Source organism: Notolepis coatsorum (assembly GCF_963971535.1).
Source record: "Notolepis coatsorum genome assembly, chromosome: 2".
NCBI classification, from domain to species: domain Eukaryota; kingdom Metazoa; phylum Chordata; class Actinopteri; order Aulopiformes; family Paralepididae; genus Notolepis; species Notolepis coatsorum.
Window position 1 is genome coordinate 205,869,199 of NC_140166.1, and position 12,796 is coordinate 205,881,994.

The window sequence follows — 12,796 nt, forward strand, 5'->3', positions numbered from 1 at the left end:
GTACATGAAACAGGGCCCAGTGGTTGAGCAGTCAGAGTTTCGGTTTCCAAGTCCAAGTGGATTACCTATGTAAATGCTAGCATTTTCTATTAACTTGTGTATGCTAAAGGGACATCAATTTCAATGAAAACCACAAACTGCATGAAAGCACTTTGCACGTGACTCACATACGTCCTGAAAAGGCCACAAAAGACAACATAACACGTATGTGTACCATTATGTCCTTCATTCATTGGGGGTAAATATTTATGACCAACTATAGCATGCCACGGACATACAGTAGGCCTCATCCGTAGCTAACAGTGTACTGCACTGCCACAGGACCTAGCATGTCCTACCATGCTCTGTAAATAGCTCATGTACAGATACCGATATGCCTACTTTGTTTACTTGTTTATTGCACTATGTCGCTCTATTGGTTGGACTCTTATTATTATTACTTGTATTATGCACATCGTTGTGGGCGAGACCCCCCGCATTTCACTGTATACCTGTATGCCGTGACAAATAAAACTCTTGTATCTTGTAAAACTCTTGTGCTCCAATCAGCACTCATTCTAGTTCATCTTACAGGAACACGCCAAAACATTTGGAAATTAGTTCATCGTCTTCTCCAGAGAGAGACAAAAAGATAGATACCAGTTTCCTCTCTGTGCGTTCAGTAGAACGCTATCTGGCTGCACGTTAGCCTAGCTTAGCACAATGAATGGAAGCGGACAGTTAACCTAGGCATTGTCCAACTAACACCTCTCCCGAAGGCTAACCGGCACTGTCCGCTTCCATTCATTGTGCTACGCTAGGCTAACATGCAGCCAGATAGCTTTCTACTGAACGCACAGAGAGGAAACTGGTCTGACTTCTTCTTGTCTGACTCTGGAGAATACGGTAAGCTAATTTCCCAAAATGTTGGCGTGTTCCTTTAAATTGGTGTTTACTGCAACAGGTCATGCTAGAGACAGACATATTGAGGTTTGTGGTTTGTTTAGTGAGAGAGTTACTGAGTATAAATATTAAATACTGTATGTTGGCATCTGGCTCAATGATACATTTACATTTAAATACCATATAGACAACCTTGCCAGCAAGCTGTGGCAGAAAAGTGACATATTGTACAGAAAGAGAACTAGCTTTTGAAGCAGTTGAAGCAGTTATTTTTTAAGGTCAGAGGAGGATGGAGAAGATAAGACAAAGAGAAAAGCAGATGGGAAATAGAGAAAGTAGGCAGCCTGAAGGAAGAGAGGAAGAAGAGAGGAAGAAGAGAGGAAGAGAGGTAAAAGGTAGAATAGAGGAGGAAGAGAGGGAGAAGAGAGGAGGAAGAGAGGGAGAAGAGAGGAAGAAGAGATGAGGGAGAGAGGAAGAATAGAGGAGGGAGAGAGGAAGAAGAGAGGAGGAAGAGAGGGAGAAGAGAGGAAGAAGAGATGAGGGAGAGAGGAGGAAGAGAGGAGGTAGAGAGAGGAGAGAGAGAGAAGGGAGAAAGAAGAGGGAGAGAGGAGGGAGAGAAAGGAGGGAGAGAGGAAGAGGGAAACAAAGGAGAGGTGTTAATAGATAACAGGGAAGGTGTTGTTGATACCAAGGACCTTTTAGTAAGGCAAGCTGAGTACCTATTTAATCCTATATACATTTAATCTGTGGATTCAAATAAAATTCATCATTTGTAGACATGCTGCTGCTTCCACTCTTAAATCACTTGACTCGGTGTAGCACTCTGCCCTCAGGTTCATTACTGGTGACAGCTACTGTATGCCACTCACCATTGTGTGATAAGGTTGGTTCATCTTCTCTTACAGAGAGGCACAATAATCATTGGTATTTATTTATATACAAAGACCTTATTGGTAGCTACCACCATACATACTGGATTGGAGCCTATCTGACTCTCAAATTAGGTTCCTGGAGCTTGTTCCATTCTTGCTCCTGACTCGTGGAACATCCTTCAACACACGTTCTTCAGTATCAGATCCATACAGTTCAAAGCCATGATCACTAATCACTGTATCAGTCTGTAACAAGGGATGTCCGATATTATCTGCCTACCGATATTATCGGCATTAAAATGTGATATCGGAAAATATCTGTATCGGTTTAAAAAATATATATATATATTTATTTTAAAAAAATTTACATTTCTATAACCTTTATTTACCCAGGCAAGCAAGTAAGAACAAATTCTGATTTTATTTATTGTCAAAAGTATGCATAATGTTATGTTAATTCCACAACAAGACATATGTAATGTTAATTACCTGCAATTATTCAGTTTTTTTGGGGGGGGGGGGGGGGGGGGGAACCCTGCATATATCGGTATCGGTTGATATCGGTATCGGAAATTAAGAGTTGGACAATATCGGTATATCAGTATCGGTAAAAAAGCCAATATCGAGCATCCCTAACTGTAACTGTTTTAGTTTTTGTTATTAATTTTGATCGTCTATTTTAAGTGATTTCCCAGGTTTTAACTGATTGGTTTTAACTGGATTATGTTTAATTGATTATGCATACTTAAAAAAAAAAAGAAGAAGATGTTTCTGGTTGTTTTTTCATCTGTTTTAGCGTCATTGTAAATGAGGGCCACCCTCAATGATTCCCCAAGATTTAAATAAAGGTTGAATGAATTAATTGTAGATTGTTTTCTGTTCGCTCTGGCAGACTGCATACAGAATAGATTAAAACTTCTGTCCCACTTATTTTCAGCATTGTCAAGCCAAGTTACATAATTAAACTATACAGTCAAGGTTTGAGACAACTGTGCACTGATGATGAAAACAACAAGTGTTGAGGGAAAAAAGGCAGTGAAGTCATTACATTTTTCTGTGGAAATATTATATAATGTACAGCGTCTCTCATCTGAAATGGTTCCAAGAGTAGTTGCCAGTTAAAAAATGCAAAAAGCAACAACTTTTAAGCTGTAATGAAAACAAATACTACGAGCTATCAGCCTTGTCAGCACCATCCACAATCACAGCAACGTTGCTGGCTTACCCCTGAACCACACTGGAAGTGGAACAAACTGAAATAAAAGGTCAGAGTCAGACCCTCATTTACGACAGTGCCAATAAGAATAACCAATAAGAAAACAATTAGTCGAATCAAAATAAAAAGAAGAGACGGACAACGAAGTGATTAAATATATCAATTGAAACATTTCCAACACAGTACGATTTAAATTCTGATGTTTAAAATGGCTAACATGTTTATTTATCCATTTGAAGATAAATGCACTGCATTTAATTCCAAGTCTACAGAGCCCAGAAGCGCACAGTCCTTCCCAGAATCAGAATGAACTCTGGGAACATAGAGTAAGTTCTGGGAGCGGGGTTTGATAAGTGCTTCTGTGAAGCGTGGGCGCAGGTGGTTCCTGTGGCTCTATTAACGCCAACACACCCTCCAGGGAGGTTGTCTCCAGGCCAGGCAGCCACACCATGTGCCACATTAGAACACAGCTAACTGGGAGTGGAAAGTCAGCAGAGCAAATGACCAGCTATTCATTACACTGGAAATGTAACTGGGTGTAGTCGAGGCGTTTTTGCACACGGGTTCTTCCGGTGTCCGTTCTGAACGTGCCGTTCAGATAATTCTGGGAGTGTGTAGAAACGCCTGGTGAGGAGAGAGCGAAATCTGTGTTCCTGACAAGTCCCACACTGATATTTGCATGGTGGAAAGCATGAGCATTTTCATTCTCAGTCTCAGTCAATACTAACTGTTAAAATCACACCTTTTAGATGGATGTATGACTCAGAATGTAGCCACGTTCTCTGTCTTTCTCCAACCAAAGCGGTGGGCGTGAGGAAGCGACATGAAAGACATTCATGATCCTTTTGTCAGATTGCTGATGGTTTTTACGGCCCGGCTGCCGCTGCTGCTGCAGTGAAGTGGGCTGAGGAGGATGACAATAGACTTGAAATCAGTTTGACCCCTTATATAATGTGGCATTGGTAATTATCAGCAAGGCGCTACGTGGACCACTTCCCAAGAGGCCTTTAAGTACTGGATGGGGGGAGGAGGGGGGCGGGCAATAATGGTATTGTAGAGGTCACATTGCTGTAACTTTCCAGTGTGACCAGATGTCGCCTTTGCCACCCGTCCAATAGGTGCGCATCTTCAACCGCCACTCAAATTATTCCAACCAATGAGAGTGGTGAACGTGAACATGCATAATGAGCTCAGTACGATATCTCACTACCATACGCTTATAGTGTGGGAGGATAAGACATGAAACCACCATCCTCATCTTGTGCGGTGAACCCACCTATATACATTGTGCAGTGACTCCTCTCCATTGCCATGGTCTTGTGGATTATGTTTTCAGTCAATGTTGTTGTTTCGTCGCCCCACAGACCCAAGCTCACTGATAGTATTTCCATAGTGCCATCATCATAAAGTGAAGGTTTTTGCTTTTGTAAGATGCCCTGAACAGGGGCCAAGCATTGACTTGTCCAACTGTCCTGACGCAAGTCATTGTTGATTTCACTGTTGTAGGGGAAAGACTCTAGGGCCGCAGATAAGACTGTTGCCATGGTCCTGAAGGAGATACCAAGTAAGGCGTCTTCAGAAGGGAAACCCCTCCTCACGGTGACAACCAAGGTGGGCAGAACAATTGCAAACCCCCCCCCCCCCCCTCCCCCTCTCCCTCCCTTCAAATGGAGGATTCTCATCCTGTCGGTGGTGATTAAATTAACGGCAAGGCTTTGCATCCCATACCTTCATCATATACTAACCCAACTAACTAACGCAATCTGTTCACATCATGATTGTGGTATCTGATCACAGTAAAGCAACAGCATTGATTTGATTTTCTTTGTTTCTCCCAGCTGCTCTATGGGGTATAAAACTCACCTGACTGTATTTAAACAAATAGCGTATTGTGATTTGAACCACATGTAAGGATATCTAGTGGAGACTGGCTAAGGTCTCCCCCCCCCTTGTAGATTGTATTAATGAGAAACTGAAATACATCAAATATTTTTTGTATTATCTTTCAATCAAACTGGTTTTATCACACAATTTGTTTTCTATAAACATTTACAGTGCATTTACTATCAAGCAGAGATAAATTGTCCATTCACATTTAGCCACATCCGATTTGAGTTGTCAGTCATTTCATTGAGCATTCCTTATCTAACTATTAATTGGGTTAGAACACCTTCCTGATTTTACACCTCATAAGCAGCAAAACCTTATTGCCAAGTATGCATTTCCAAAAATGCTATACTGCACCTGACCCCCATTGGAAAAGGCTATTTACTTCAGTACTTCCTGCTGAAACACTGCAGCAAAATACTGTACGCTGTGATTTTCGTTTTCCTTCCTCTGTTTTAAGTGTTCTGTGGATGGTGTGGGTATAACTGTCTCGTCCATGTTCTGTGCTTGATTGTACAGTACGTGCCTCTGTGTGCGTGTGTTTTTGTGTGTGTCTTTGTGTGTGTGCTTTTGTGCACACGTGCACTCACATGCATAATGTTTTCCTGCCCTGCTGTGCCTGTGATGTGGTGTTTTTACAGCCCACACGCTTTCCACTTCCAGTGCCCAAAATGATTATATTTACATGTACTTATTACACACAACGCAAATCCCAACCGAAGATGACTCCAGTGCGAGACTGACAGTCTTCTATTCGCTGACTCATCTCCTCCTTTATAAACGTTATTTGTATAGCACCTTTCATACAAAAATTGCAGCTTCACAACAGAAAAAGACAGGTATAAAATGAGCACATAAAGTGCAAACATATAAAATCACAGTTTTTCACATTAGGATCAATCTAACATCCCAATAGGCCACCTTGTTTATGGTTTGATTCAGTTTTTAAAATAGGCAATAATAAAAAGAGTAAGATAGAATAGACAGAGTAGTGCAATAGTGCAGTGCAATAAAATAGTAGAATAGAATAGACATAAAATTAGCACATAAAATTTAAAGTTGTCTTCACCTTCTCTGTTTGGTATCCACAGTTTAAAACCTGACAGTCTTCCCTCCTGTTTGATACCCACGTTGACCCTTCGAACCTCCCACTCAGGGCAAACCTCCCTCTCAGGGCACAGTTCCCTCTCAGGGCACAGTTCCAGGCCTGGGTCCCTCACACAGTTTAAAAAACCTGACAGTCTTTGTTCCTGCTTGATACTCACACAGTTCGATACCTGACAGTTTAGAACCTGTAATAAAAGTAACAAAAGTGTAAAATAGAATGGACAGAGTAAAATAATGTAATCAGTACAATCAGCAGTGGAGTGTATTAAAAGGCTATGGTGAAGAGGTACGTTTTTAGCATATTTTTACAAATATTTTGAGATCTAACTTCCCTAATGTCCATTAAGGTAGTGTGTTGTTCCATAACTTTTTGGTGCATATAGTTTGCGACGGCTGCATCCCCGAATTTTCTTTATATTCCAGAAGGCACGTAGTTGACTAGAGAATTTGCAATGTAGCTTGGTCCTGTTCCATTTAGTGCATTGTATACTGTATAAGGAGGAGAACCTTGAAATGGATAGATTTCCACAAGCGAGCATTACGTTGCAAGGAAAGCGGCAACCTCAGATACTCAAAATGGGAGGAACATCTTTTAATTAATTTATCGTCATAGTTTATTGAATTATAATGCGCAAAGCATAATGGTGCCGTAGACAAAACACAACAATAGTGTCGCTATCACAGTCGATATAAAACGATATAAAAGAGGCTCCATTCCTCTTCTTCATCCAGGTCAGCGATAAAAAAACAGGCCCAGTATGTCACTGTCCGTGTGTATGAGAGGAGAGCTGCTCGGCTCAGATAAACCCCCCCTCTGTTAGACTCGTGTCACCTCTGTTCCCTTAAGATGACCCAGCGGCACGTAGATCAATAGCCGTGTGACACTGGGTCAATAGTTCTCTGTTGATAACGCCATACCGTCCGCAAATACCGATACGCTCAACCTTTTGTTATTTACAGAGTCAACAACACAGCTTTATAATCATTGACAGTTTGTGAGGTCATTTAACCCTCTGCCTTCCCTCACCTCCCTATCTCCTCTTCCTGCCCTCACCTCCTCCCCTCACCTTCCTCATCTTCCTCCCCTCCTCTTCCTCCCCTCCCCCTCCTCCCCTCACCTCCTCCCCTCCTCTTCCTCCCCTTCCTCCCCCCATCTTCCTCCTCTCCCCCCCTCATCTTCCTCCCATCACCTCCTCCCCTCACCTTCCTCCCCCCACCTTCTCCCCTCACCTTCTTCCCCTCATCTTCTTCACCTTCCTACCCCCATCTTCCTCCTCTCCTCCCCTCATCTTCCTCCCCTCACCTCCTCCCATCACCTCCTCCCCTCACCTCCTCCCCTCCTCTTCCTCCCCTTCCTCCCCCCATCTTCCTCCTCTCCTCCCCTCATCTTTCTCCCCTCACCTCCTCCCCTCATCTTCCTCCCCTCACCTCCTCCCCTCATCTTCCTCCCCTCACCTCCTCCCCTCATCTTCCTCCCCTCATCTTCCTCCCCTCATCTTCCTCCCCTCACCTCCTCCCCTCATCTTCCTCCCCTCACCTCCTCCCCTCATCTTCCTCCCCTCACCTCCTCCCCTCATCTTCCTCCCCTCACCTCCTCCCCTCACATCTTCCCCTCACCTTCCTATTCTCACCTTCCTCCCCTCATCTTCCTCCCCTCACCTTCCTCACCTCCTCACCTCCTCCCCTCATCTTCCTCACCTCCTCACCTCCTCCCCTCATCTTCCTCACCTCCTCACCTCCTCCCCTCATCTTCCTCACCTCCTCACCTCCTCCCCTCATCTTCCTCACCTCCTCACCTCCTCCCCTCATCTTCCTCACCTCACCTCCTCACCTCCTCCCCTCACCTCCTCCCCTCACCTCCTCCCCTCACCTTCCTCCCAACCCTCCTCCTCTCACCTTCCTCCCCTCCTCCCCTCATCTTCCTCACCTTCTCCCCTCATCTTCCTCACCTTCTCCCCTCATCTTCCTCCCCTCCTCCCCTCACCTTCCTCACCTCCTCCCCTCACCTTCCTCCCCTCACCTCCTCCCCTCACCTTCCTCCCGACCCTCCTCCCCTCACCTTCCTCACCTCCTCCCCTCATCTTCCTCCCCTCCTCCCCTCACCTTCCTCACCTCCTCCCCTCATCTTCCTCACCTTCTCCCCTCCTCCTCGGTTGTTCAGCCGACGAATCCAATAATAGAATAATATCTTACATTCTAGCCGAGAGCCGAGATGCACTTGATTTTATTCCAATGACAACAGCCTCGAAAAGGTCACGGCACCTGAATAACTGAACCCATTGACACAGTAGTCAGCTGGCACAGGTAGCACAGTGCGCACATTATGTTAAACTCATCCAATCTTTTCTTCAAGAGAAGTGCAACCCTGTCACACAGCTCAAAGGAATGATTGACACATAATTGAGCACCACAGACAAAGAATCACCTAACTCAGATTTGACCAACAACTAACAATATTTTCAAACTTCTATTATCTAAAGATGGTAAGTTAGAGTGTTGTGTTCATTCATAGTTAAAGACAGTAGAGGTTGAATACTTTATTATATAAAGATGGTAAGTTAGAGTGTTGTGTTCATTCATAGTTAAAGACAGTAGAGGTTGAGTACTTTATTATATAAAGATGGTAAGTTAGAGTGTTGTGTTCATTCATAGTTAAAGACAGCAGAGGTTGAGTACTTTATTATTTAAAGATTGTAAGTTAGAGTGTTGTGTTCATTCATAGTTAAAGACAGTAGAGGTTGAGTACTTTATTATATAAAGATGGTAAGTTAGAGTGTTGTGTTCATTCATAGTTAAAGACAGTAGAGGTTGAGTACTTTATTATATAAAGATGGTAAGTTAGAGTGTTGTGTTCATTCATAGTTAAAGACAGCAGAGGTTGAGTACTTTATTATTTAAAGATTGTAAGTTAGAGTGTTGTGTTCATTCATAGTTAAAGACAGTAGAGGTTGAGTACTTTATTATATAAAGATGGTAAGTTAGAGTGTTGTGTTCATTCATAGTTAAAGACAGTAGAGGTTGTGTACTTTATTATATAAAGATGGTAAGTTAGAGTGTTGTGTTCATTCATAGTTAAAGACAGTAGAGGTTGAGTACTTTATTATATAAAGATGGTAAGTTAGAGTGTTGTGTTCATTCATAGTTAAAGACAGTAGAGGTTGAATACTTTATTATATAAAGATGGTAAGTTAGAGTGTTGTGTTCATTCATAGTTAAAGACAGTAGAGGTTGAATACTTTATTATATAAAGATGGTAAGTTAGAGTGTTGTGTTCATTCATAGTTAAAGACAGTAGAGGTTGTGTACTTTATTATATAAAGATGGTAAGTTAGAGTGTTGTGTTCATTCATAGTTAAAGACAGTAGAGGTTGAGTACTTTATTATATAAAGATGGTAAGTTAGAGTGTTGTGTTCATTCATAGTTAAAGACAGTAGAGGTTGAATACTTTATTATATAAAGATGGTAAGTTAGAGTGTTGTGTTCATTCATAGTTAAAGACAGCAGAGGTTGAGTACTTTATTATATAAAGATGGTAAGTTAGAGTGTTGTGTTCATTCATAGTTAAAGACAGCAGAGGTTGAGTACTTTATTATTTAAAGATTGTAAGTTAGAGTGTTGTGTTCATTCATAGTTAAAGACAGTAGAGGTTGAGTACTTTATTATATAAAGATGGTAAGTTAGAGTGTTGTGTTCATTCATAGTTAAAGACAGTAGAGGTTGAGTACTTTATTATATAAAGATGGTAAGTTAGAGTGTTGTGTTCATTCATAGTTAAAGACAGCAGAGGTTGAGTACTTTATTATTTAAAGATTGTAAGTTAGAGTGTTGTGTTCATTCATAGTTAAAGACAGTAGAGGTTGAGTACTTTATTATATAAAGATGGTAAGTTAGAGTGTTGTGTTCATTCATAGTTAAAGACAGTAGAGGTTGTGTACTTTATTATATAAAGATGGTAAGTTAGAGTGTTGTGTTCATTCATAGTTAAAGACAGTAGAGGTTGAGTACTTTATTATATAAAGATGGTAAGTTAGAGTGTTGTGTTCATTCATAGTTAAAGACAGTAGAGGTTGAGTACTTTATTATATAAAGATGGTAAGTTAGAGTGTTGTGTTCATTCATAGTTAAAGACAGTAGAGGTTGAGTACTTTATTATATAAAGATGGTAAGTTAGAGTGTTGTGTTCATTCATAGTTAAAGACAGTATTGATTGATTGATTGATTGATTGATTGATTGATTGATTGATTGATTGAAGACTTTATTAACAGATTGCAGAATGGGTACAATACAGTACAGCTCAATACACACAATTGTTAAGGGGATGCAGACCAGAGAAAGACTTTCGTCTTGTTTACATCAGGGTCCCCCATTTTCAATTCATCAGGACATATATGACATACATGACATACAGATAGTCAGTACTGCTACATCTATACATTTATGACATACCAGATTTGCAAATACAGTACTGTTTGTGATACAGAAGGAGTCAGGAAAAGGGAGTATATACATTTGACGTAGAAACTGTACATTGGAGGAGGTTGGGTGGGGGGGGTTGGGTACACTGGGATATTGACAACCATACTGGGTAATCTACATTGGAGGTGGTTGGGGGGGGGGGGGGGGGGGCACACTGTATATACAAGCAAAACTGTACATTGAGGGGGGGGGGAGACACTGTACAAACAAACAAAATTGTACATTGGACTATTGACAAAACCATACTAGGTAAATGACTGTACATTGGAGGGGGTTGGGTTCGGATATTTACAGGGGCCAGTGTTGAATTGCAGTCTCCCGTAGGTGTCCCTTGAGAGAGGTTTTGAAAGTGGGTAGTGATCCACATTCCTTTACAGCTTTGGGTAGGGCGTTCCACATTGATGTGGCATAATTGCGAAACGTGTTTAGTCCCTTATTTGAGCCGAATCTGGGTTTAACATGATTTGTGGAGCTCCCTCTGGTGTTGTGATCGTGGTATTCACTGACCTTTGGGAAGTATTTTGACATGTACATGGGTACCTTGGTCGTGTAGTGTATCTTGTAGACCAGGCCCATTGCAAGTTGCTGTACTCTGTCGTCTACTCTAAGCCATCCTAGGTTGTCAAAGTGGGCAGGGGTGAGGTGGGTTCTAGGAGTAAGGTCAAGCAGTAGTCTGACCAGTTTGTTTTGAGATGTTTGTAATTTTGTTTTTAGCGCCTTTGAGGTGCTTTGGTACCATGAGGTGCAAGCATAGTCGTAGTACCCCTGAATGAGTGCTCCTGCCAGAGTCTTCAGGGTATTCTTGTTTACCAGAGAGGAGATCCGGTACAAGAATCGTAGAGGTTGAGTACTTTATTATATAAAGATGGTAAGTTAGAGTGTTGTGTTCATTCATAGTTAAAGACAGTAGAGGTTGAGTACTTTATTATATAAAGATGGTAAGTTAGAGTGTTGTGTTCATTCATAGTTAAAGACAGTAGAGGTTGAGTACTTTATTATATAAAGATGGTAAGTTAGAGTGTTGTGTTCATTCATAGTTAAAGACAGTAGAGATTAGAGCTACATGGAAATGAGCAGCCAGAACTAAAATAAAACACAACGTGGTTCAAATGTAAGGTCATTCCTCATCACCGCAGTATGCAGCCATGTACTGTAAGTAAATGGAAAATGGTGCATTTATATAACAGCTTTTATCCAAAGCACTTTACAATTCAGTTCCTCACATTTCCCTCCTCGTCCCGTCCTTCCTCCCTGCGTCGCTCACCTCGCCGCTACAGCGCTACCCTCGCGACTCTCAGTTCAACTGGTACACGGTTCCCCTGACAACAACATCTGAGAGATCTCCTGGAGGCATGCCCAAGCGGCGCAATTAGCTGAAGCTTTCCATTACATAATCTCCTGGATTACCCCTGAAGCACTTGTAAACAAAGTGCCACCGTGCTTTGTCTAGGGTAGGTGCAAGGAGGTACGATGGGCGGTGAGGAGGGGGGGTGGGAGAAGATGTAGCCGTCTGGTAGAGAGCCCCCTGTGTGAAGGTCAAACTGTAGAGGAAGCTCTCCAGAGCTCCGTACTCCAGAGGGGACGATCCACCTAGAGCTGGCCTTGGTGCTACACTACGAGCCTTCAAAGGGCGTCACCACATTATACCGGTAATTGGGGGTGGAATTTCCGTCCCCATTAGCCAAATGATTATGGATAAACACAGAGGTTTCTATCATAGCTTGAGAAGAAAAAAAGGGGTTTAAGCAAGATCATTATCTCGAATTGGCCCCCTTCGCAGCTCCAGTGGTTTGAAGAAGCTGCATATGGAGGCTTTATGATGCGTTCAAAGCACAATTCTCACCGTTAGCCCGCCCCCCCCCCCCCCCCCCCCGCAGCCATGTAGAGCCATGACCTTGATCTTCTCTACTGAGTTGAGTCCTTGCCACTGTACTTCCTTTGTTGTTTTACAGAAAAATAGCTTCGTTTTCTAAATACAAAACTTGAAAGAGTTATATTTCTTTCACAACTAAATAACAGCTGTGCTTCATATAAATGTCATCTTCCCTTCTCCCCTCATCTTCCTCCTCTCCTCCACTCATCTTCCTCCTCTCACCTCCTCCACTCACCTCCTCCCCTCATCTTCCTCCACTCACCTTCTCCCCTCATCTTCCTCCCCTCACCTCCTCCCCTCATCTTCCTCCCCTCACCTCCTCTCCTCACCTCCTCCCCTCACCCCCTCCCCTTACCTCCTCCCCTCATCTTCCTCCTCTCCTCCCCTCACCTCCTCCCCTCATCTTCGTCCTCTCCTCCCCTCACCTCCTCCCCTCATCTTCCTCCCCTCATCTTCCTCCCCTCATCTTCCTCCCCTCACC

The 12,796-nt window shown here is 42.6% G+C and overlaps 1 protein-coding gene across 1 annotated transcript in view; it reads left to right on the forward strand.

Annotated features, from left to right (window-relative positions):
* The window catches only part of pex5la (peroxisomal biogenesis factor 5-like a), a gene marked incomplete at both ends in the record, with an annotated part of 217,787 nt that overhangs the window by 123,698 nt on the left and 81,293 nt on the right, over window positions 1–12,796 (forward strand). Inside the window, one exon of the mRNA XM_084308478.1 lies at window positions 4,477–4,581. Coding sequence (XP_084164604.1) covers window positions 4,477–4,581 — 105 coding nt within the window. The remainder of the gene's footprint in view (window positions 1–4,476; window positions 4,582–12,796) is intronic.